Source organism: Cricetulus griseus, chromosome 4, assembly GCF_003668045.3.
Source record: "Cricetulus griseus strain 17A/GY chromosome 4, alternate assembly CriGri-PICRH-1.0, whole genome shotgun sequence".
Lineage (NCBI taxonomy): Eukaryota > Metazoa > Chordata > Mammalia > Rodentia > Cricetidae > Cricetulus > Cricetulus griseus.
The window spans coordinates 171,525,514-171,550,444 of record NC_048597.1 but is presented as its reverse complement, the minus strand read 5'-3'; the positions used below and the strand labels follow the sequence as shown (position 1 = coordinate 171,550,444).

Below are 24,931 nucleotides of genomic sequence, written 5' to 3'. Positions count from 1 at the left end.
TGTTAACTAACCCTACTATATGTCTGTAGTGGGGAAAAATAATAGTGATGCCAGTTCTCTGCCATCTCACAGAAAACCAAAGGCAAAGGAATACTTTCCAACTCATTTGATGGGTCCCCATTACCCTGACACCAAGACCAGATAAGACACTATAAGAAAAGAGAAAAGACAGAACTAATCCTTAAAAAATTGACAGAAAAAAAACTTAAAATATTAGAAAATAGACTATTTCAAAGATAAAAGGCCAATACATCTCAACCCAAAAAGATTTGTTCCAGGAATGAAAGGCTGGTTCAACACTGAAAATTCACTTCCTGGAGTAATGGCAAAAGGTTGGTCTTTACATACCAGGTTACAGTTAATTACCTGGAAAAAAGGGTTTCTGATGTCAGATAATAATGTCCTATGTTCCAGCACAAAGAAATGAAAAGTATTTAAAGGGACACTTTACCCTGACTTGAACATTATACAATGTATGTGTATATTGAAACATTACATGGTATCCCATAAATATATACAGTGTTTATGTGTCAATTTCAATTTTCAATTGCTTAGAGCCAAGGAGATGACTCAGAGGGGACTTGCTAGCAAGCATGAATATCTTGAGTTCGAATCCCCAGAACCCGCATGGAGGAAGGAGAGATCTAACTCTCACAAGTTGTCCTCTCTCTTCCACTTATACACTATGACATACACTTGCATGCTTGTGTGCTCACACATACTAAATAAATAAAGGTTTTTAGTTTAGCTTAGTTACTTGTAGATCACTTGCCTAACATGCAGAAGGCCATGAGTTCAATCCCCAGCCTACAAAAAGTATTAATAATAACAGTTTGGTTACTGTAATTCACTATCTTAACAGACAGATGCAGAAAAAAAATATCATCTTAGCCAGGCATTTGTGGCACACGCCTTTAATCCCAGCACTCGGGAGGCAGAGGCAGGCAGATCTCTGTGAGTTTGAGACCAACCTGGTCTCCAGAGCGAGTGCCAGGATAGGCTCCAAAACAACACAGAGAAACCCTGTCTCGAAAAACCAAAACAAAAAAAAATTATCTCAATAGATAAAAGAAACATTTTAAATATTCAACATCTGTACTGAGGGAATGGCTCTGTAGGTAAGTGCAGTTGCTATGCAAGTGTGAAGACTTGAATTCAAATCCTTAACACCCATATAAAAGACTGGGGGTGGCCATGCACACACTTATAACTCCATCACTATGGGAGGTAGGAGACAGGAGGATGGCTGGAACTTGCTGGCTGTCAGCCTAGCTCCAGGTTCATTGGGAGACCCTGTCTCAAGGGACAGAGAGTGACGGATCAGGACATCCGATGTTTTCTCTTGACCTCTTCCTGCATACAAGCACATGTGTGCTAGCACGCACGCACGTGCACACACACACACACACACACACACACACACACACACAACTCGACACTCATTCCTGGTTTTAAAAAAAAAAGAACAAAAGCAAACTATGAAAGAAATGGACTTCCTTCACTGTTCTTAAAAAGATCTACAAGACAAGTATGGAAAAGATAGCTATGGCCTAGTGTAACATCTCTGGTCCATCAGGAGCAAACCACATACTGCTCCAGCTCACTCTGTACTGGAAGTTCTGGCAGAAAGAAAAAGAACTCAAAGGTAAATGGGCTGTAAAGGAAAGCATAAAGCATGATTGTCTGCCAGGTAAACAGAGAACATACAGAGAGCAGATGGGCATCGGCCCGCGTGAAGGGCTGGAAAGGATTTTACTACCTAATAGTAACACAAGGGAATGTTGGAGGGAATTGAGACTATACAATTGTAAAACACCAAATCCATAGCTATGAAAGTCAAAGTAACTCTTGAATCAACATAATGTAATATCCGTCCTTAATGCTATAGTCAGTAAGAAGGCAACTGGGCCAAGCCAACTGGCAGGCTTGGTTTAATGAGATTAGGTAACAGGAGTGAACAATAGCTGGAAGAGTCTTTCTCCAAGAACCTGTCAGTGCAATCTCTAGAGACCAATCTACCCTGCCTCCTGTGCTGGGAAGGACAGCCCATGTGGTCTCCTTTCCAAGTGTCACTTCTTCCTTGCTCTGGGGCTGTGCAGGGGCTGTGCTCTGGCTGTTGGGCTCTGCCCTCCTGGATTTCTTGGTTCTCCTTGCTCTTTATTTGTACTCTTTTTGTCCTCCAAAGTCCCTGTGGGTGGATCGAAGTCACACAGTCCTCTGCCTCTCCTATGCTGCCATTGCTCCTTTTAGCATCTATTGCCTGCTGGGGTTCTGAAAATAGAGAGGTGTGCTTACAGCATCTCCCAGAACCTTCTGTCCCATAATAATGATGCTCCAGTGTGTCCCACTCAGCATATTTATTCGCTAGGATTTTGTTAGACTCTGGTGTTGCAATATTTTGTGGTCCATTCCCATTACTGTGACAACCAGCACATCATCAGGGACGAATCATTGCACTACTGTGGGCCTTTGGAACCAATTAGGAGATCAAAGTAGAGTTTAGATAGTCAATGTCCCATCATGCCCCTACCTCAGATAAATTTATTTCCAGTTTCTGCCAAACTGGAAAGAGGCCATTTCAGCCATCTTCACTGCTCATGGGAAATGACTGGAGATCTTATATCAAAGGCACTCATTGATGCTTCAGTGGGCCTAACCACTTCAAGGCTTTATAGATGAATTAGATATGAATCCTAGAAAGATTAGTATTTGACATTTCAGAGTCTGTGAGAAACTGATCTATCCACTTGCCTACACATCCCTTATTATATTTCCTTATTTCAGTGTTCAGAGAGTGCCCTAGAGAATAGGGTGGGCTGCAGAGATTGCTCAGTGGGTAAAGCACCTGACACACAAGCATGAGGACCTGAGTTCTGATCCCCACAACCCACGCTAAAAAGCTAGACTTGGGGCTGGAGAGAGCCCCAGCAGTGAAGAGCACAAACTGCTCTTGCAGAGAACCCAAGATCAGTTCTCAGCACCCATGTGGAGTGGCTCACCACCACCTGTAACTCCAGCTCCAGAGGGACCTGACACTTCTGTCCTCCTTGAACACCAGAACTACCCCCACAGAGACATATTATTTAAAAATAATAATAATAATAAAATAAATCATTATTTTCAAAAGCTGGGTGTGGTCATGAGTTGCATCTATAATACAAGCATCCCTACGGAGAGATGGAAGGCACAGACAGGAGACTCTCAGGAAGTCCATGGGCCAGCTAGTCCAGCATGCACAGTGATGAACAACAAGACACTGTTTCAGACAGGATGGGAGGCAAAGACCAGCAGCTATTCTCTCTGTCTCTGTCTCTGTCTCTGTCTCTCTTTCTCTCTCTCTTTCTCTCTCTCTCTCCTCCCTCTCTCTATCTCTCTCCTACACACACACACACACACACACACACACACACACACACACACACACACACACGTAAACATGCAACTGTCAAAAAAAAAAAAAAAACAACCTTCATGTTGGGCCTGGATGCCTAGTGCTTCAACCATCTTTTTAGTCACCAATTTTTGTAATTAAAAAAAAAAAAGATACCCAAATCACCAGTATTGAGTGACCTTTGGAAAAACTGCTTAGAATAAATATGGAATTAGTATAGTCATGTGTTTATATTATATTTAAAAAATGTACTTGGAGTGGGAGTGTGTGTGTGTGTTGCTGTCTAATGTCCTGTGCTTTAAACTTTAGCTGACAATCTTGTGGGCTGGTGTCAGGTTAACAAAGAAGTGGTCAGTGGTGTTGTTAAATGGCCAGCACTTGACCTTGACCTCATTTAACAGCATCTGCTCAATGGCTTTTGGTTGAAATACTAAACCAGACAGCACTCCTGCCTTGAGAAGAGTCAGACTGACAATGAGGGGGCGTAAGAGTTATTGACAGATTAAATCACACAAGACCTTGACCATGAACCAGAGTAGAGTGAGCTTTATAATTTAGGCATGGAAATCAGGTGGCCGAGAACAGGCAAAAGGAAGTGATGGTGTTGGGAGAAGACCTTGGGCAGCATGCAGAGACCCATAGTCAGACTTCTGCTGTGGTCTGGATGTGAGGCCAAGGAACCTTGGATGTATGAGGTGACTGGGAAAGGGGAGAAGGAGGAGACCAATGTGACAGCAGATTTCAGGAGATGGTGGTAGAGATTTTTGGCCATGGGGAAAGAAAAACAAGAGTCAAAGATGATTGCCAGAATTTGAGCCTGTGTAATGGGATGGTATATTTTAAAGATGGGCATCAAGAAGTGGACTAGTATCAGTAGAGCTGAGTTTCTGCAGAGCGATTATGGGTGGAGCAGATGTGGGCAGAGTGGGTAAGGACAGACTGAGCAAGGTCAGAGTAAGGGCAGGGCTTGTCTTGAGCTGGATCTGAGAGCAGGGGAGATACACCAGATACCTAGGACATGTTTGTGATGGGAAGGGCCTTGGACTTTATGCATGTCCACTCTTCACGTTGTATTGGTGCCAGGAGACTTGGGGCTCCTGAAGTCCCAGGCCTTGCCTTTTCTTTACTTCCCCCACTTCTCCTTTGCCTGGCTTCTTTTCTGACAAGCCATAACCTGGTTCTATTTCGTGTGTTATTTGAGGCTGGACAACACAGATACACTCTTTTAAGTCATTAAGGATTCAAAGGAAATTTGGAGTCAGAATCAATCAAATGTTCTCATATTTTACAGAATGATAATTACCCATACTTAGCTACAGTTTAGCAACAAAATAAGAACAAAGCCATGGCATTTCCCTTCTTTGAGACTCATAACCTGTGATCCTGGAGTGCCCAGAGGATGCCAGCCTTCTTGCTCAAAGGCTGTCTGATTTCTGGTCCAAGTGTGATTACTAGGTATGCTGAGAACACACCGGTTTAAGTCTGTCCCAAGGCAGAATACCAAAGTGAATGTGAGCAGAGGGATTGCCAGGTTTGTGTGCTTCTTTCACAAGGACTGTCATGTCATGTGGATATTCTGTCACACTGGACCTGGTCTGCCTCAGAAGGTGGGCCCAATTTTTGCTTTGCTAAAAGAATTTGTGCTCATCTTTGCACGAACCTACAGATTGATGCCTGAGGGAAGAAGGATGATCTTAACATTAGAGTTCTTTTATTTTTTTAAAGATTTTATTTATTTATTTATTATGTATGCAACATTCTGCTTCCATGTATATCTGCACACCAGAACTCATAATGGATGGTTGTGAGCCACCATGTGGTTGCTGGGAATTGAACTCAGGGCCTCTGGAAGAGCAGTTGGTGCTCTTAACCTCTGAGCCATCTCTCCAGCCCCCAAGTTCTTTTATTTTTAATTTGTATATGTGTGGTATATTCATGGGGGCTGGGACAGAGGTTGATGGTGGCTATCTTAATCACTCCAGCTTACTTTTTGAAAGAGGCTCTCTCACTGGACTTGGCGCTCACCAGGTCAACGAGATTGGCTGTCCCACAAGCTCCAGGAATCTTCTTGTCTCTATCCCTTCAACCCAGCCCACAGTTTGGGTTACAGATATGTGCCACCATACCAATTTTTATGTAGGTTATGGGTATCTGAACTCCTGTTCTCATGCTTGCCTGGCAAACATTGTAACCACTAAGCCACCTCCCCACTCCTAAACATTAAAATTCATAAGTAGGGATATCAAGCTGTAACAAGACTTCTTGACAATCCACAGAATACCTTCATAGGGATGAGCTTCAGATTTATGAAGTAAAATATAGAAGAATACAATGGAAGCCAATTATACAGAAATGCAATTATATAACAGTAGCTAAAAATAATGTGGCATAATAACAGGGAGTTTTTATTTTGCTTTGCTTTTGTTGATTGTTTTTCTTCTTTTTATTTTTTGCAGATATTAAAATGGGGGGCTTATTTTAGTTAAGGTTTCCATTGTTGTGATAGTAAACTATGACCAAAAGCAACTTGGGGAGAAAAGGGTTTATTTTGCTTATATTTCCACATCACAGTTCACCATTGAAGGCAGTCACAAGAATGAAGGCAGGAACCAAAGCAGGGGCCATGGAAGATGCTGCTTAGGGACTTGCTCCTCACAGCTTGCTCAGCCTGCTTTTTTATAGAACCCAAGACCACTAGCCTAGGGTGGCCCCATCCACAATGGTCTGGACCCTCCCACATCAATCACTAATTAAGGAAAAGCCTTACAGACTTGCCTACAGCCCAATCTTGTGGAGGCATTTTCTCAATTAAGGTTCCCTCCTCTCAAATGTTAAGAAGCTTCAGGAGTTGGAAAGATGCGTCAGGAGTTAAGAGTGTGCTGCTCTTCTGGAGGACTCAAGTTTGGTTCCTGGCACTCACATCACGTGTTCAAAACTGCCTATAACTCCAGCTCCAGGGGATCATGTTCTCCTCTGGCCTCCATGGACACCTGTGCACAATGCATGTATGTACACACACACACACACACACACACACACACACACACACACACACACACACACACACACACACGGGAGCTAACCCAGTGTGGTAGTAGAGGCACCTAACCCCAGGACTGAAGAAGCTGAGGCAGGAGGACCACAGTTTCTAGTCTAACCTAAAGCTAACTAACACAGTGAGTCTCTGTCTTTTTTTTTTTTTTTTTTTTTGGTTCAACACAAAACATTTATTCATTAATACCATGTTTTCAGACTAATGGAAAAAATAATGTTGCCTCAATAAACCCTAAAGACAGCATTTGATAATTCAGCACCTATTCACAAAAGAATCTTTTTTTTTTTTTTTAAGGCAGGAGAGAGAATCAAGCATCAGGTCGTGCATGCCTAAGCTGTTTCTGTAGGGATCTTAGAGGTGGGCACTGCTAGTACACACACAGTAAGAAGCTGCAATCAGATAAGCTCTGTCCGGGCTTGGACTTCACCAAACCCCCCCTCTTAGAAGAGCCTGAGCCACCTGTACCTTTTCTGATCCCAGGGTTGGAGCTGTTTACAGGCACATAATGTGTGGCTGCAACTGTTCTCTCTATGCACAGCCAGGTGGGGCTCTGTCAGAAGCCGGCCGGGCCACATGGAATCGTGACCATATTGCTAAAGGTCTAATAGGTCATTTTCAATTAGTTGCTACTGCTAAAGACTCATCAGAACCTTCAGAGGGATGTGGTGGGAACGGCAGTCATGGTAAAAAAAAAAAAAAAAAAAAAAAAAAAAAAAAAAAAAAGACTCCCAATCCCCAGGTCTTATCTCCCATGGTATCTGTCGTTGCTTCTCCCTGTGGAGTAATTGAGATGCTGCTGAGAGTCCAGAGGGTTACCTCTTTCTCCATACTGCCATTCCCAGCAATAAAACCTTAGCCAGAAGCCACCCCAATTCAGAGCTTTTGGTGCCGTAAATGGGAGAAGCTGATAGGGGTGGGTGGGGCGCTAAAGACTGAAGAGAATTTCTGCTTGTGCCATGTCCTGTGTATTTAAATTTTTAAATATTTACACTTTAAGGAAAACGTATGTGTTCATTACATGTGTAATGAATTTTAAGTGATAATGAAGGGACAAAATGAGACACTGAGCATGGTGGCACATGCCTTTAATCCTACCACTGGCAAGGAAAGGCAGGAGGATCTCTGTGAGTTCAAGGCAAGTCTGGTCTACATAGCAAGTAGCAGGTCAGCTAGGGCTACATAGAGAAACCCTGTCTTGAAAAGGGGGTGGGCAAAATGGAAACGAAATGTCTTCCCTCTCTTCTCCCACATTCACCCATATCCAGTTCCTGTCCCAATACTGAAAGGTGTGCGAATGCTGTTCTAAATAGTTTTGTGTGCATTTATCTACATATACATATGTAAGTTTCATTGACAAACATGCTCAATCAAATAGCATCACACAGGTCTTCATTTCTATTTTGATTTCTGTTTTGTTTGTTTGTTTGTTTGTTTGTTTATTGAGACAGGGTTTCTCTGTGTAGCCTTGGCTATCTTGAAACTCACTGTGTAGACCAGGCTGGCCTCTAACTTGGAGATCTGCCTGCCTCTGCCTCCTGAGTGCTGGGATTAAAGGTTGCGCCACCATCAATGGGCTGTTTTATAACTATCATTTCAAAATCATTGGACTGGAGCATGGCTGTGAGCAAAGCACTTGCCACACAAGAATAATCCCCAGAACCTACAAAAAAGACAAATGTGGTAACACACCTGTGACCCCAGTGTTCCTACAGCAAGATGGGAGGTGGACACGAGACAATCCCTAGAAGCTCCTGAGCCAGATGGCCTAGAGAATACAGTAGTGATGAGATTCTATGTGAAACAAAGTGGAAGCTGGGTACTGACAGCCAGTGTTCTCTGATTTCTACAAGTACACTATGGCACACACAAGCACCTGCATGCACACATATGCCTTAACACACCATACATACACATATTTTTTAAATAAAACACAGAGTTCTTTCCTACACCCAGACTCCCCTCACTCACTCTGGGGCATTGGAGTGTCCATTGTGTGGATAGCAGCGTTTAATTTACTTAAGCAATCTCTTGCTGATAAATATTGAGATAGTTTGTATACTTAGGGAACATTGTCATTACAAACACTTTTGTGTACTTCCAGAAGTAGATGCTCAGGTAGTTTTCCAGAAGTAGAGTTCTTTAACCAAAGTACATATGGGGTTTTAACAGTGAGATCAAATTGCCCTACAGTGTGGCAGAGCCAAGTTAAAAATCTCACCAGCTGCATTGTGGGAACTTGCTTACTTTGTACCTGACGATGTTGGTTATAATGAATTTTTTAAAATGTTAATCCAATATAGCAGATCAAAAATAACTCATAGTGGTTTGGGTTTGTGTTAGAAGTTGGCAGAACACTTCATTTGCTTATGGCATACTTGAACTTGGTTCTCTGTGAATCACCTGTTTGTTATTCTTTCCCTGACTTTCCCCCTTTTTATTCCTTTCCTCTGGAGTGTTCTCTGTGTGGTTAGCTGTGCTGCACCCTTGAGCTGTGCTGTGAGTTATCATCAGTGTCTTGGCCTTTGGGGGCTTGGTGGGAGAAAAATGATGGATGGAGGCCTCACAGGAAGGCTCTGTGTCTAGTAGAGCACTTGAGTAAAGAAACAGGCAGGACTGGGCAGAGGACTTTCCATAGGAAACCAGCATAAGGCATGAGTAAGACTTAGAGGTTGCTGGGTAGTGTGGAACACACCTTTAAACCCAGCACTCGGAAGGCAGAGACAGGTGGATCTCTGAATTCAAGGCCAGCCTGGTCTACAGAGTGGGTTTCAGGATAACCAGTGCTACAAGAGAAACCCTCTCTTGAAAAAAAAGATTTAGAGGTGAGGGGGACATTTCTGGATGAAGGGATAGCATTGCAGAGGAGATGTTGTAAGATGAGCTATTATTACCCAGGAGAGGACTTAGCCATCCCTCCAGCCCCAAATGTGCTTCTTCTCTAAAAATTTATTTCATGTGTATGGGTGTTTTGCCTCATTTGGTCTGTGCACCATGTGTAAGACTGGTACCTGCAGAGGCCAAAGAGGGCATCACATCCACTGGAAGCCACCATGTGGGTACTGGGAATTAAACCCTGGTTCTCTGCCAGAGCAGCAAGTGTTCTTAACTGCTTCTCCGACTCTCCAGACCCCTAAGTGTGCTTCTTCTTCTTCTTCTTCTTCTTCTTCTTCTTCTTCTTCTTCTTCTTCTTCTTCTTCTTCTTCTTCTTCTTCTTTTTCTTCTTCTTCTCCTCTCCTCCTCCTCCTCCTCCCCTTCCTCCTCCTCCTCCTCCTCCTCCTCCTCCTTCAAGACAAGATCTCAAGTAGTTCCTACTGGCTTCAAATTCATGGGGTAACCAAGGATGACTGAAATTCTGATCCTCTTGCCTCTATGCCCAAGTGCTGGCATTCCAGGATGAGCTCCCCACTTCCAGTTTTATGAAATGTTGGAGGTAGAACTTAGGGTTTCTTGCATGCCATGTAGACACGCTACCCACTGAGCTATCTATATAGTCTGCCTCTGTGAATAAATGTCTAAGATGCTCAATGTACTCTTCCTTAGTTTCTGCCCTTGGTTTTTACCATTCCAGTCAGGCTGGAGTGCATGGGAAGGGTGCCTAAGTATGAAGACCCCTCTGTCCCTTCACGAAGCTTCTGGCTATGAAGGTCTAGTCTCTGGGAAAGCCAGTTACAGAAGCACTGCTGAAATCTTTATCTTCTCTAAAACATGGTGTCTGTGCAACAGTGCAAAATCATCAGAATGGAAAACCACTAGCTGGCAGATAAATGACAAAGATATCTGGTCATGGGAGGCACGAATGGAAATGGTATAACCTAGCAATAGCAAAGACATCAAACTTTATGTAGCTCATACAAGCAAGACAGACAAAATGTCTGAAAACAATGCAACAGTGGACAAATTGGCATCATGTTTAATTAAGACTAGAATATTAAAATTTGCTGGGAACAAATTCAGAATGGATCAGCAAGAATGATAGATTATACCTTGGAAAAACTTGAAAGTTTACCCCTAATACTAAACCAAATTAAGCCAGGACAACCCAATGAGAATAACTACTATAAGGAATCTATAGCTAGGTTTGGGGGGAGGCGGTTCACACGTCTAATTCCAGCACTTAGGAGGCAGGGGCAGGCACATAAGAATTAAGGTGATTTAAATTTAAAAACTGCTTGCAAAAGGCAGGCTGGAATTAAAAGTAAATGTCTTTTGTGATCTAAAAATGAATACACTTTAACCTTGAATTTATATATAAAGAGAAAGGGGGATATATGTGTCAGCTTGCCTCTGCATGATCCAGAAAGTCCCATTCCGGTCTCTCTCTCCAAACCCCACCTGCTTAGAGTCTCCAAACAAAGGAAAGGCATCTACTGAAGCTTCCTCCCCTGAAGTTGCCAGTCACTCAAGTCCCCACCTAAATCGGTCAACTTTTTACCATACTTGGGTCACAAACACAGTTTGTGGTGGACCATCATCACCCCTCGCCTGCAACCTATGTAATCTCCCTGCTTTAGTTTGGGCTTGTGAGTTCTCCAGCCTTGATCTCTGGGACTGGAAAACCCACCCAGGGGGTTGCTTTGCTCAAATAAACCTGTTGCTATACTTTTTCAGTTTGGCTTGATCTGGTTTACTGTGTCAGCAGAGAAACCTATTATTGGGGGACAGAAAACCTATTAATAGGTATATTTATCCAAACATATTAAGGTAGTTTAGTTTCAAATTTTTAAAAAAATAATTGAAATATAATATTTTTTCTCTTGCAAAAAAAATTTTATCCTAGGAAAGATGCCTGCCAAAAAAGGAGCCTGCCAGAGTTAGGGTTGGGACAGGGTTTTGCTTTTATCTTTCCAAGAGAATAAAAGCATCCAACTGAGAAATCCAGAGACCACTGGACAAGTGAAACATCTAAAGAAAAAGGGTAGAAAGAGAAAATGTCCCAAGAAAAAGAGCAAATTGGCCAACTGATATCACCCACCTGCTGTAGACTAGCCTGAAATCCAAGCTTGGAGCCCCAGACTAGCACGAGCACCTATGCCAACATCTTGCTCCAGCACTGCCGCTTCCCACTAGACAACCACCTGGTGTTCTGCCCAAACAGTGGACAGCTTTGGTTTGATTGTTGTGTTCTACCTAGCCAGGATTGCCACCAAACTGATAAATACCAGCCAAAGATCGGCTTTGGGCTACAAACTGCTTAGGACATTGAAATTGCTGAGTTCATATGAGACTGACACTATTTTACAAATACTTCATGTTAAGACTGCCAAATACAACCAAGCTGGACATTGTGGTAAGCTTGGCAAAAAATACCTTCATCACTGTAAAAGTTTTACTGTGTTAGAGTTAAAAACATTTCCTTTTTATTTAGACAAAAAGGAAGAAATGTTGCAGGATATTTGATCACACTGTGAACCCCGAGATTTTGTTATTTACTGGAAAGCCTGTTTCTAGTTGTGGTGTGGCTCAGTCCTAGCACACACCTTTAATCAAAGAGCTTTCTGTTTGAATATTGTAAACAGGATGAAATCAAAGCAACTATAAGTGAAGAGGCAGAGCAAGTAACCAGTTGACAGGAAAAAACCATGAAGAGTAAGAGGGAGTCGGGAGGATGGATAGAGAGACACACAGGAAGTAGAAGGAAGGGTCATTCAATTTGAGGAGTTTTGTTTGAGATGGCATAGGAGAAAGCTGTCTTTCTGGGACATCAGTGGTGGAGGGTACTTTCTCTGCCTCTCTGAGCTAGCAGGTTTTCACCCCAGCCTCTGACTTCTGAATGTTTTTTGGTAAAATCTAACAATTGAGATTTAGTTAAAAGCAACAAGCCTCACTGTTGAGGAATGATGGACAATGAGTGTAAACAGGGACTGATCAGAGCCTGTGAGTCTCCTACAGAATTGGGCGTCCCTCTGAGCACCTGAGAGAATATATGGCCAGTGTTAACATGACAGGCCAGGACTCTCAATTTTTTTATGTGAACTCTCCCAATTCTTAAATTTAGGCTTTATTATATTTTTTAAAAACTACAAAAGCCAAATTAAACCCATCCGTGGGCCAAAATCAGCATGTGGGCTGGAGTGTATGGTCCCTTACCTTAGTAATGACACAAGTACATAAAGTAGTTTCCATCCTCATGCCTAACTCTTCCCTTACTGTCTTTTTCCTTCTGTTTCCAGTCCTTTTCTCCAAGCCACTCCCACCCATCCTTTGTTTTTTTTACAGGTCCACATGGAAGGTAATGGTTGAGATGAGAGAGTGATCAAGCCTGAGGCGGTGTGCCCACAACCCCTATCCATGCCCCAGGGCCATAAGATGAGTGGTTTGGGTACTCAGATTGCTTTCTTGTGCACACCCTGTGCTTACCAGACAAACCGTCTCATTTGTCTCCACAGCCTTGCGAAGTCGCTCTGGCCGCTCCATCATCAATGGGAACTGGGCAATTGATCGACCAGGGAAGTATGAGGGTGGAGGGACAATGTTCACCTACAAACGACCAAATGAGATCTCCAGCACTGCTGGAGAGTCATTTCTGGCTGAAGGTCCCACCAATGAGATTCTGGATGTCTATGTGAGTTTGGGTGTTTGGGAGGGGGGTGCCTTCTGGATTTGGGATCCTATAGCTTCCAAGAAACACATTCTGAACAAATAAACAACATATCTTTGCCCAGGCTCGATAAAATCATTTGAGTGAAGCTTGTCTGGGGACCCCCATTCAATGCTTGGTGTTGGTCTTTGACATTTACCCCTGAATGTACAAGATTCACAGAAACCATAAAGTCTACCAGGTGCTTCATTACCCTTGGAGTTTATGGACCCAGTAAAACCAATTTTACTTGTTGAACCAAATCAGAGGCAAACAAATGCCCTGTTTCATGAGCCTGGAGCTCCTCCAGGCTCTTTCCTCTCAGTGCTAATTTGGCATGTTTTCTTTTATGGTAGAAGAAAGAAAATGCCAAATGCAAACCAACCCACTCCAGGCCCAACCTTCTCAACTCCATCAGGGCAAATGGAGAAGGAACACTCCAGGTGACCCCAGCTGAAATGATGAAGATTTAGCTGCACTACAAGTGCCCTGCTTCCCACAGACGGGGCTGTGATCACTTTACTTGAAGCCAGAATATTAATATTAAATTGGCCAAGAGTCGTTTCTAATGGTCTTTAACAAAAACTACCAGAGGAGCCTGGAGAGCTCAGTCTGTCTATAAAATGCCTGTCTTGCAAGCATGAGAAACTGAGTTCCAGCCTCAACACCCATGTAAAAGATGGGTGTGGTGGCACATGCCTGTAATCCCAGAAGAGTGGAGGCAGCCAGCCTAGCCTAACAAGGAGCCCCAGGTCCCAGTCAGAGACCCTGCCTCAAATAGCATGGGGGTCTACTCCTGAGTCATGACAACCAAGGTTGACCTATGAACTCCACATGCACACATACACATGTGCACACACACATGAAGCCACTAGAATCCAGTCTTCCGAAAAGATGAGGAACTAAAGGGTGACAAGAAACGAAAGCTTAAATAAATACACAGATGCCTACTGTTCCCAGAGCCATGCTGGTCTCCAATATCTGCTGTGTCCGGTTTTGGAAATAGCATTCATTGTGATTGCTTTCTCCAACTCTACGGTTCTGGTCTGTTCCTCTTGAAGGATAGTAGGCTAAAAGTAACAACAGATGCCTTGTTTTAGTTAACTTGAGTTTTTTTTGTGACTTATCCACTTGGTTGTTTGGCTCTGGGTAAGTTTGAATGGTATCAGAGGCGAAGGCTCCACAGTGAAAGCCTCCTGTGGGTGGTCTAGGAAAGGTGGCCAACAATAATCCCATAAACAGCATAAGGCCTTCAGTGGCCGAATCCAATGTATTTCCTCACACAGAAGAGGCATGGGAAACAGCAGACCATGTACAAAGGGAATTGAGAGGGGTGGGGCAGACAGAAAGAACCTACAGTCGCATGGCTGTGTCCCTCGGGGGTCCAGCGCTCAGTGCCATGTTTCTACAATGCCAGTGAGTTAGTCTTGGCTTGTGACATGAGGAGCCAAGTGCCTCCCACATCTGCCTGCCTCTGGGTGAGTGATGGGGAGCCCCGTTTCACGAGTAGGAAGAAAAGGTAAGAGGTGGTGGAATGAACAGGAAAAAAATATACAGTCAGGCCCCAGTGCAGACGAGACTCAGGGGTACTTGCAGGGATCTAGAGACTAGCTCTGGGTTGCACAAATGGTCAGCAAGAGCCACTTTACAGAGCAAAAATATTGGCAAGACAGTGTCCCCTTGCTTGCCTCCCAATTATATTGTAGGTTTTAGTGCTGTTGCTCCAATCTGCCCATCGCCTTACCATAACATCTGTAGACACAGGAAGGGCTGGTAGGCAGGGATTAGTTCTGTTGGCCTTGCTCGATTATCTTGTGCCTTTGTTCCAGACCTCTGCAGCCCACACAGCTTCCTGCTGGCCATCCTTACTTTTATTTTTTTATTGTTTGTTTTTGTCATTGTTTCCTCAAAGAATATGACCCAGGCATGCATATATATATATATATGGTTTTTTATTTTGTTGTTTTGTTTGTTTGTTTTTTTGTTTGGGGTTTTGTTGTTGTTTGTTTGGTCTGGGTTTTGGTTTTCCACTCTATTTCATTATAGTTCTGGGACTTTGTATGTGTGAAAGTGAGTGAGACTCAGGCGGCCAAAAGAAAGAGGACTGAGGACTCGGGCAGACCTTAGCCAGCCAACCTTACTGGCCTACAGAACATTAAAGGGCCCTTGATGGTCTTAGGCTAGTCCTGCCCAGGAGATCTGGTCCTTGTTTGCTTGACTCTGTGCCACCACTTAGTGCTCAGATTCCTCTGCAGTGTGAAGAGCTTGGGACATTCAGAGGCCACAGATCCAAGCCCTAGCTGAGAATGGCTGCCAGCCACAGGTTCTCCTACTGTAGACCCTGTCCAGTTTGGACCTCATAAAACCTTCACTTTTATCTCGATAAAATCTTGGCCATTCACTATTTTTCTTCTGATTCATGAACACATGAAGTCTTGAATTCTTCAAAAGCAGCCCACAAGAAACCACTGGAAGTAACTTCATTCAACATGCCACAGGGTTATTACTGTCACTAGATGACAACTTGTATGTTTAACTAGAGTACCACTCACGTTATTGAGAGCCAAGCCATTAGGAAATCGGGGTGTGTGGGGGTTGTGGTGACTTTGACTTTGTGTCCTCAGATGATACACCAGCAGCCCAATCCAGGCGTCCACTACGAGTATGTGATCATGGGGAACAATGCCATCAGCCCACAGGTGCCACCCCACAGGAGACCAGGTAAAGGCCCTTGTTTTTCAACAAGTATTCTGAGTCACTTCTCGTCATCTCGTCTCTCCCTCTCTCCCTCTCCCTCTCCTTCTCCTTTCCCCTCCCCATCTCCCTCTCTCTCATTGTGTCCTGAACAATGCAGAGAAACCCTGTGGATACGAATTTCAGTTAGTGGAGTTGGTATCAGAACATGCTTTGCCATGTGAGTCTCCCTGATTGGCTTAGGATCAAGTGAACGAAATATCCTAAGTTGGACACCCTGATCCCACATCTGAGATGATTACGTTGGCTTCCTATTGCTGCCGTAGCAAATGACCTTCCAACCAGTATCTTAGAATAAGATGCAGATAATTGTCTTACAGTTTGAAGGTCAGAGATCTGAAAAGGTTTCCATGAGGTCAAGACCAAGGTGCCCCAGTCAGAATCCATTTCTCTCCTGTTTTAGCTTCTAGAAACCCCAAGGCCTCTGACCCCTTCCTCCACCTCCAAAGCCAACACAGTACACACCTCAAGACTCACTCCCATCTGGCTTCATCTGCTATACCATCTCCTCTCATTCTCAGGCACCATTTCTTTCCTTTATAAGGACCCCTGGGGATAGCTCAGGCCTTGGTACTTCATGCCTCCTGCCCTCCTAAAACAGATTTAAAAAGTAGCATCGGGGCTGTATACTCAGCAAGGGAAGGACCAGAGTTCAGATCTCAGAACCAACTTAACTGCCAGGTGGGTGTGGCAGCTCCCCTGCAGTCCCAGCACTCAGAAGGCAGGCTGGTTAGCTAGATTGGCTGCAAGTGTGAACTCTGGGTTCAATTGAGAGACCATGCCTTGAATACGGTAGAGAACAATCAAGGAAGACTCTTGATTTTCACCTCAGGCCTCTGGGTGCACATGCACCCTAACACCTGTGCATTCACATACATGTAAACACATGTACACATCTGTACACATGCAAACATAAAGAGAAAAAAGTAATAATAACAAATTAAAACAACAACAATAATAAAAGCATGAGCCTTCAACTCCCTTTTCCTCCCAGGGGGACTCTCTCTTACCAGTGCAATGAATTCTGCCCTGCCCCTTTCTACTCAAATACAGTCTGTCTGCAGATAATTTGTCTACATACCGAATATCATTGTCTTTAATTAGTCAACTCAAATCCAACCTGAACATTACCCTTTTCTGAAGTCAGAAGAAAATTCCCTCTCAGTCACTCCAGAAGCTATACACGTATGACAGGTGCCCATGTACACACATCCATGCAGCAAGTAATAAGGAAAGGCCTTGGGATCTAGGGTGGGCTAAAGCACTACCTGGACCTGACACCCACCCACTACCACCCCACCCACCCTGTCGCTCTGTTCTGACTCCACTGAGGTGCTCATAGGAGGAGCCTCATGGAATCGTCCAGCTTGTGCTATGGGCAAAGAATACAGAGTGGGACTGAGAGCCAACCCTCAATGTCACCCCAGATGTGGTCTGCTTCAAGGACGTTGTGTGGTTCATGTCAGGGTCCTTGGTGCTCAGGAAATGCAAGGCCTCAGGCCCTGCCCAAGCTTTCAGACACCTCTGTCTGAAGAGGCCTTCTCCATGGTTCCCTCCCACTGCCTTACCCCACTGATGCTTCCGGGAACTCGGCTCCATCCTTCCTGAGAACCTAGGTTTGAACTATGCCAAGGGAGAGTGGTCCTCCTCAAACTAAACAGCTTTCATTTTATCTGTTGAAATGAAAATAAGCAAGAAAATCTAAGAGCATAGCTACTCCTGTAGACTTGAAGAGGAAGGGAAACAAAGATATGCCATGTCTCAAAACTGACCTGCCACATCTACACGTGTGTGTGTGTGTGTGTGTGTGTGTGTGTGTGTGTGTGTGTGTGTGTGTGTGTACAAACCCCAAGTCTATGCATTTTTGTCCACCAAGCAACACATCAGTCATACTGCTGTGTTAGAACATATATATGCTGCATTTTTTTTTATTCCATTTCATGGTTGTGCTATAGTGTCATTTAATTTTTACTGTCAGTACACATTGAAGTCTGTTGTCTTGCTATTTCATAGAATATTTTAGTGACCATATTTCTTTTTTTAATTTTTTTTAATGATTTAGTTTTATTTTACATACATTGGTGTTTTGCCTGCCTCTGTGTCTATGTGAGGGTATCAGAATCTCTGGAACTAGAGCTACAGACAGTTGTGAGCTGCCATGTGAGTGCTGGGAATTGAACCCCGGTCCTCTGGAAGAGCAGCCAGTGCTCTTAACAGCTGAGCCGTCTCTCCAGCCCCTAGTAACCGTATTTCTATGCACAACCTTAAGTAAAAGAATAAGAATGTGTGTACAGCAACTATTCTAGCAACTACGTAAGTAGGTCAAAGAGTGTGTGCATTTAAAGTTTGGGGCATGAATGCCAAACTACTCTCCAAAAGCTGGCATCTATTTGAAAGCTCATTGGTAGTGGGAAAGGAGGATTTTACCTTCCAGCAGAGGATTTAGGGATTCTAATCCTTAGTGTGAGGTTAAAAAAAAAGTTGGAGGGCTCCTAGTCTTGTTTTCATAGATGAGAGTTTGATTATGAGTGAAGTTGAGAGGTTTTTGACTGTTTGTGGAGGAGGGACTGTCTTCCTATGGCCTTTGACATTTTCTTATTGATTTGTTTTACACATTTTTATATGTATGAGTGTTTTGTTGTGTGCCACAAGTGCCTGGTGCCCCAGGAGGCCCTGAGAGGGTGTCCTTGGAACTGGAGTTATATACAGTTGGGAGCCACCATGAGGGTGCTGGGAATTAAACCTGGGTCATCTACAAGAGCAGTAAGTGTTTTTAACCACTGAGCCATCTCTCCTTCTTACTAATTTTTTTTTGCCCCACTGATTTTTAATGTTTTAAATATGAGAAAAATACTACTGTCATTTTAAATGAACTTGTGTTGCATTTATCCAGTGGCAAAGCCGTCTCCTTTTTCATCTCAGTGTCCAAAGGAATCTCACTTCTGTTTTTGTGCTGCCTCTCCTAGGAGAGTCTTTCAATGGGCAGTTGGAAACAGAAGATAGAAGCTTGGAGGGCAGAGAAGAGAGGGAGAAGAACCAGGAGAAGGAAGACTCACCTGGCCAGGCCCCTGAGGTGTTGACACCAGAATCCACACACGCACAGACCTTCCCCGTCAGGCACCCCGATAGATTCCCTTCCCACCGACCAGACAACTTGGTGCCACCAGCACCACAGCCCCCTAGGCGAAGCCGGGACCACAACTGGAAGCAGCTGGGGACAACAGAATGCTCCACCACCTGTGGAAAAGGTAAGCCTGTGTGGAAAGCCAAGCAAGGAAGAAAACGGAAGGCTCAGCCGATGAGGCACCCCTCACCACATAAATCACCTGCAAGATGGCTTGCTCATATGCATATTATGTTAGAGGTTCCCAAGATAACATACAGGCTTATCCAGCAGTGGGACTTAAAGATTCAGAAAATCCATGCTCACACCTCTGTTTATCACAGTGAAAGAACACATTCTAGTGAGCGAGTGGGTACATGGACCAACTCCAGGAGAAATCAACTCCCAGGTAGCCCCTTCCAGCAGACACCCACCCCCAGAATCCTCCAGCAATAATATGTGACGGTTTCATGTTGAATACTGCTCACCCAGAGATGCTCACCCAACCTTTGGTGCACAAGTGTTTCCATAAGCATTCCATAGGCCTCACTCTACACCCCAGAGGTCATGCTGACATGGCAAACCAGGGCATCAAGCACACAGAAACAGACATTCATTGTCATACCGAGGCCTTCACGGCTCAAGATCACAAGCATAGAAAACACTCAGGCAATGAAGGAACCACCCCCAGCTCCCCCCAGCTCCCTCCACTCCCCACCCTACCCCCACCCCTGCACAGTGGGATCTTCCTCCTGGACCCCAGATTAGGCACAGACCACAGCCAAACACCTGTTTTCACAGAGATCCTTTATTAAACTGGGAAGAAAAGTTGAAGTGGCTGCTATCTGACTCGGTCAGAAAAACAGCAGCACATGACCCTGCAGGTATAATTTTTAAGAAGAAAAAAGGAGAGGTCTGTGTTAGAATGGGCTAGAATGCAGTGGTATATTTTGATTGGGCATGTTAATTAGGTGAGCCAAAGGGGGCTTTTGATTGCTGGACTTTAATACTTTTGTAGCTGGACCTTGGTGGTCAGACTCAGGAGGAAGTGGCTAAATGGGGGCTGGCTTTAGGAATGTAATCTGTTGGGAGAAGGGCTAGTGTCCCTTCAGGCAGAGTGAAACCATGCCCCAAGGCTGTATCCTAAGGCTGTCAACAAAGACAGGCAGTTAAAAAACCAACCCACACAGCATTTGAGCAACATGGGCCTGCTGAACCGAGCTCTCCTTGAGAACCATGAGAACGTACCCACATGCTTCAGAGCCAACAGTTGATGATTCAAGTTTAGAGATGGCTGGTGTGAGTGCCATCCTCAAATCTAAAGATTTCAGGGGTAAAACAACACATTTGGGGGGCAGGGGGGATTTGGGTTTCGCTCATCAGTTTTCATCTTCATCTACTCCTTTCCTAGTCTCCCAGTCAGCTAGGACCACCAGACAAAACTCCCTAGCCTAACAAAGTCATATCTATTAACTGTTGCAAGAAAGGAGCCCAAATGCCGGAGGAAGCTTGTAGCCTCTCTCCAAGCAAAAGGAAGATAGGAAGATAGGACTGAGGGAAAAGGCAGAGTTTCAGTGACATTTTTAAAAATGGTGTTTTGAATGGCTCAGAGAAAACCATGGCTGAAATTTTATATGCAGGGTGACATGTGTGAAGGGGTCCACATCAGGTCTAGACTGTAACACAGACCCAGGGTCCTTCCCTCAGCTGCTCCACAGTCAGGATCCATGGGGAAGGTGGGCTCTGGAAATCCTTGTGTGGCTGTCAGGCTCCTAGGACTGGAAATTGACTCTGACTCTTTTGAGGTGACTTGAGATCCTCCTTGCAAGGAAACCCAATGTACTGCATAGTTATAGTCTTCTCCCTATATAGGATGAGGGCTTCTTATGCTATTGTTACCCTGAAACAGTTGTTCTCTGAAGGGACCTTACTATGGAAACAAAGGCTTTGTGTCCTGTACTCACCACCACCATCCCTGCAGAGTTTTTAAAACTTAGAAGACCATGTGATTTACCCTAGACATTGACTTGGTGATTAGGTTTTTTTTTGTTTTGTTTTCTCTACAAGAAACTTGAGTCTGGGCTGGGAAGATGGTTGTGTGTGTAAGAGCACTTGCTATGCAAGCCTGAAGACCTGAGTTTAAATCCCAAAAGCCAAGCAAAGTTAGATGTATAGCATGAGCATAATCAATCTCAGTACCCTCAGAGATATGGGAGGCGAAGACAGGAAAACTCCCAGAAGCTCCCAAAGTAGCTAGCCTGGCCTACACAGCAGAAACAACACAGGAAAACTGTATGAAACAAGGTAGAAAACAAGGGCCAATGCCCCCAGGTTATCCCCTGACATTCATACACACACACACACACACACACATATATATATATATATAGGTATGAACTTTGCAAGTTTAATAATTAGCACAAACAAAAACAAAAACCTCTGGCAACTGTGTCTGTCTTTTTTCATAAGAGCACTGGCCTAACGGTTTGGGGTCGAGAATTTAGGTCTTTGTTTCTTTGTGTGTGCACAGGGGCAAGGCAGGGACTGGAGTTCTTTATGTTCAAAGTCTTGATGATTCTACAATGATTCCACCTGGTAATTGGAGAATTAATTCATGAGCTCTTATTGTACCCATTTTCTTGTGCTCAGACTACATGAGCAGAGAATGTGGCCTGAAGATTGATTGAACTGGCTTCTGTTGTAGGTTTGTGAGGGGAAATGAGATGCCTGTAGACTGTGTCTTGACAGAGTCAGACAGCTAGAGATAATTCTGCCAAAAGGCCAAAATCATTTTAATAAGATTTTATTCAAGGCAGTATAGAGATAAGCAGAGCGTCCTAACATTGACAAAGAAACATGAGATGCAAGTTTTCCAACTCTTCTACCACTTATGAGTTGATGTGGTACCCAGATAGCTTGGATGAAAATTGTCACTGTATGATTTGCAATCCAGAATGACGTGTGTAGATTCTTTCCCACCCTGTCCAGGGACTACAGGATATTATTTGTGGGTGTGGTGTTGCAAGGGCAGAAGTATGTAACCCTGCCACTGTTCCCTGGATGGGTGCTACTTGCCTATCCAGGTAGTTATTCAGCAGGCCCCTGTCCATTCTGTACGAGACATGATGGAGAAACATTCTGTGGCCAGGGACTGTAAGTGGCCAAAGGTAGCTCTGAATATGACTCAAGACAAAAGCTGTAAACTTATTTAGAACAAAGAAAATTATTTTGAACTTAATTGTGAGGCTCTTGAGCAGGAACGTTGTAGATGACAGGGAGCAAAGGAGACGTTCACCAGCTCCTGCTGTTTGTCACATGGGAGAAAAAGAAGAGAAAGTACATCTCCATTTATGTTTGATTTTCAAGGCACCGCTTCAGAATATCTCTGGCTCCAGAGCCACAGGAGGGACACACCTGGAACTCTGTGCTCCCATAAGAGTGATGATGGCAGCAGACGTGCAGGGCATGAGCCGTGCAATGCAAATGCACAAAGCAAATGAGCTACACTCAGTCCTCAGCACACGTGTCAAGTGTGCGGGCACTGTGTACCCCTCTGCTACAAAATCCAAGTCCCTGCCCTTGAGAGATCACAATCTGTCCCTCACAAATCCCCTTCCATCCTCCCTGGTGAAGCTGACCACACCTGTGCTTCTTACCTCTACATCTACCATTTCAGCACCATCCTACCTCCCAAGATTTCATTCTCTTGGGAAGGTACCCCAAGAGTGGCCCTTCATCGCTGTGGCCATCAGCCATGATACCCAGACCTCTGCCTGTCTCCTGACTTGGCTCTGTTAGTGCTTGTATTTCCAAGTCTGGAGTTATTCAGTTATTTTCTTGCTGCTTCTTTTGTCTAATTCTCAAGTTAGTGTGTCTCACAGACCTCAACAACGCTGTTCCCCAAGCTCTGCTTCCCTTTCCAGTACACCATGCTTCTATTTTGATCAGTATGCCTGCATACAATCCAGGACAACCATCCTGCTACTAAAGCCCAGCCAGCACCCACCCCACCACCCTGCCCCTGCTTGTTAGCAGTCAAAGGAATCATTGCATCGCAGTCCTGAACAATAGGACTCCGGGTGACGTGCCAAATGACAATATCCCTTTCTGCAGATACTAAAGCTAATCCAAAGAAAGAAACCATTGCAAACACCAGGAGCAAGAGTTATAAAGCTGATATTTTCTCAGCATCAGAGAGACAAAGAGCCTCTGATTTCATTTATTTGGAACCATTCCATGAAGCTGGACCATGGACAATGGGCAATGCATGTAAAAACAGTCAAATGGGAGGGGAGGTAAGCAGTGGCCATCTGCCAGACAACCCCAAGCAAGACCCATCTTTCCAGGCACGGAGCATTCCTAGGGTATCCTGTATCATTTGGGCTAAAGGTATTAGGTTTCCCCTCTGTGAGTGCCAAGAAGTTGGGGTACCTTCCTCTTGCTTTTCAATCCACAGAGCTGTAAGTGGAAAAGTTATAGCCACATGGTCTGGAGGGAAAGGAACAGGCTAGCTAAAATCTTTACTTAATCCCCTAATAGCTGGGTCTCAAATGCTCAGGCTGTGGACTGAGTCTTATTCATCTTTGTGACTTAGCACAATGTGCTTAATGTGGGTTGAATTTAATTTAAAAATATCTCCTAGGGCTGGAGCGATGGCTTGGCAGTTAAGAACACTGACTGCTCTTCCTGAGGATCTAGGTTCAATTTCCAGCACCCACATGGTTGATGACAACTGTCTGTAACTCCAGTTCCCAGGGACCTGACACTGTCTTCTGGCCTCTGTGGCCACTGCACAAATGTGGTGCATAGACATACATGCAGCCAAAATACCCAAAATACCAAAATTTATACATAAGAATAAATCAATCTTAAAGATGTTTAATAAAATGTATCTTATAAAATGGATGTAGCCTGAAGGAAGATTAATACCAAAAAAGGTTTTGTTTGCTATTAATTTTATGGTCACAACTGCCTTTTATTCAGATGATACTTGGACTTAACTGGAACATTTTAAATAGTGATCTTGATATGGCTCTGTGTACATCTTTACTGCCACAGTAATTTCAACAGATGATTACCTCTGATTCTAAACTCTTTTACAAATTGCCATATTTCTTATACAAACTACCCTCTGGCTCAGGGTGTCACACAAGGCCAGCTTGGAGGAGCCCTGTGTCACACCCAAGACTAATGACATTGAGGCACTTACGTTAAAAGTGTATGGCTGGGCACTCGACCATCACTTACTCTCAGTCTCTGAACAGTCATGTATCCCCTGCTGTTTGTTACAAAGGGACATTTTTGACTAAGACAGAAAGTAGCATTTGCTTGAGGGTATAAGCATAAATGTCTAGAATGCAGCTTGGTGTTCTGTCACTTTAGAGGTGACACTGAGAACAGTAATAAGTTTCCCTAGAATCTAACGCCTCTTAGCCAGGGGTTTTTAACTGTACTTGTAGTACCAGGCATAGATTCACTATAGGGAGCAGATGATAACAGGGATGGATGAGAGGGGAAGTATTCAGAATGCACTATGTGTGTGTATAAAACTGTCAAAGAACAAACTTAATAAAAGGTTTCTTAAAGACATTTTAGAAGAAAAAAGTTATCCTTGTGGTACAATTAAAATTGTAGTGAGCTGCAGCTCTTGAAAAATATCTGACTAGTTAGAGGCACGGATAATTTTTTTAAATAAGAGTTGTATGTTAGCCTAGTTTGTAGGGCCAACAGTGACTCCCGCTCCATCACAGCACCAGTAATACTCAAGTTCTGCCAGCAGATGGCAGAAGAGAGAAAGACAAAATTGAATTGAGACCCAGAAATTACCCATCACTGGCTTTTTATAGAAGATAGTTTGTCCTTATTAAGGCAATGAAACTAGTCTGTGTATACAAAACAAAAACATAGTTACTAGTTTTCCAAAAAAAGTACTAAAAGCTTAGGCCTCTGTTAGGCACTGGGGTTATGGAGATGAACCAGGGCTTCGATGTCCTGAGAAACACACCCTCATGGGAAGCTGGCAGATGCTGAGAAGGCCAAGCCCCCTGGATC

General features: G+C 43.9%; 1 protein-coding gene across 1 annotated transcript in view; it reads left to right on the top strand.

Moving 5' to 3' along the window:
* Positions 1-24,931, top strand: part of Thsd4 (thrombospondin type 1 domain containing 4) — a 171,392-nt gene that overhangs the window by 133,176 nt on the left and 13,285 nt on the right. Inside the window, exons 3-5 of the mRNA XM_035443747.1 lie at positions 12,833-13,008; positions 15,648-15,744; positions 18,744-19,025. Coding sequence (XP_035299638.1) covers positions 12,833-13,008; positions 15,648-15,744; positions 18,744-19,025 — 555 coding nt within the window. The remainder of the gene's footprint in view (positions 1-12,832; positions 13,009-15,647; positions 15,745-18,743; positions 19,026-24,931) is intronic.